At 70.7% G+C, this 924-nt stretch overlaps 1 protein-coding gene across 1 annotated transcript in view; it reads left to right on the top strand.

Annotated features, from left to right (window-relative positions):
• The window catches only part of EVI5L (ecotropic viral integration site 5 like), an 18650-nt gene extending 18526 nt beyond the window's left edge, over window positions 1-124 (top strand). Inside the window, exon 17 of the mRNA XM_008055637.2 lies at window positions 2-124. Within this exon, the coding sequence (XP_008053828.1) occupies window positions 2-124 (123 nt within the window). The remainder of the gene's footprint in view (window position 1) is intronic.
• Window positions 125-924: the final 800 nt, after the last annotated feature.

Raw genomic sequence — 924 nt, 5'->3', positions numbered from 1 at the left:
GCTGTCCCCGCGCGACGCGCGCTTCTTCCGCCGGCTGGAGCGGCCGGCCAAGGACAGCGAGGGCAGCTCGGACAGCGACGCCGACGAGCTGGCCGCACCCTACAGCCAGGGCCTGGACAACTGAGGCAGGAGGCCACCGCCGCGGGCGCCGGCAGCCCGGCTGCACTTGAGGACTCAGGCGCTGTGGCTCGGCCCCCCGGGTGAAGCCCGGAGGCGGCGGAGGGTAGGGCCCGGCCTGAGGCGGCCCCGGACCCCGGGCAGGCTCTCCCTCTCCAGCAGTGTTGGCCCACTGTGGTGGGAACCCCTCCGGGCCCTCTGGAACTCCAGGGGTGCCTGGAGGGGCCGCCCACTTGGCATCGAGGGCAGGGGACAAGCGACCCAGAGGGCCCAGGACTGAACGAGCAGGAGTCTCCCTCCTCCCAGCAGGCTTCCTTCTGGGACAAGGGCGGCCCTACTGGGAGGGGCACGGGAGCTCGGGCAAGCCTGAGGAAGGAGGACCAGCTCTGGGCTGGACATTTGCACCCCACGGTGTCCCTGGCGACACAGGACCCTTGACCAGCCCCTGGCCCCCTCCAGGGGAGCCTGGCTGCTAGGGACAGATGGCCAGGCAGGGCTTTCCTGCCTGGTGCAGGTGTCGTCGTGGCCCCTGCAGCAGAAACCAAAGTCCCCCCCACTGTGTGCAGGGCCACCTGGGGCAGTAGCCAGCGGGAAGCAGCCCAGGTCTGGGCAGTGTCACCCTGCTTCCCTGGGGCCAGGACAGCCACGAGGACACGAGGAGACCCCTCCCTGGTGCCCCACATCTTCCCCTGGAAGACGCTCACGTCACCCGTCTTGGCCCACGAGAGAAGGGAACCTCTCCCTGGGGTCCTCGGCCTCCACCCCACTTCCTGTGTCCTCAGGCCGGGGCCAGGCCCCAGGACAGGG

This window comes from Carlito syrichta, unplaced genomic scaffold, assembly GCF_000164805.1.
Source record: "Carlito syrichta isolate Samal-C Ts95f unplaced genomic scaffold, Tarsius_syrichta-2.0.1 Scaffold301903, whole genome shotgun sequence".
In the NCBI taxonomy this organism is placed as follows: domain Eukaryota; kingdom Metazoa; phylum Chordata; class Mammalia; order Primates; family Tarsiidae; genus Carlito; species Carlito syrichta.
This window is presented reverse-complemented; position numbering and strand designations above follow the sequence as displayed.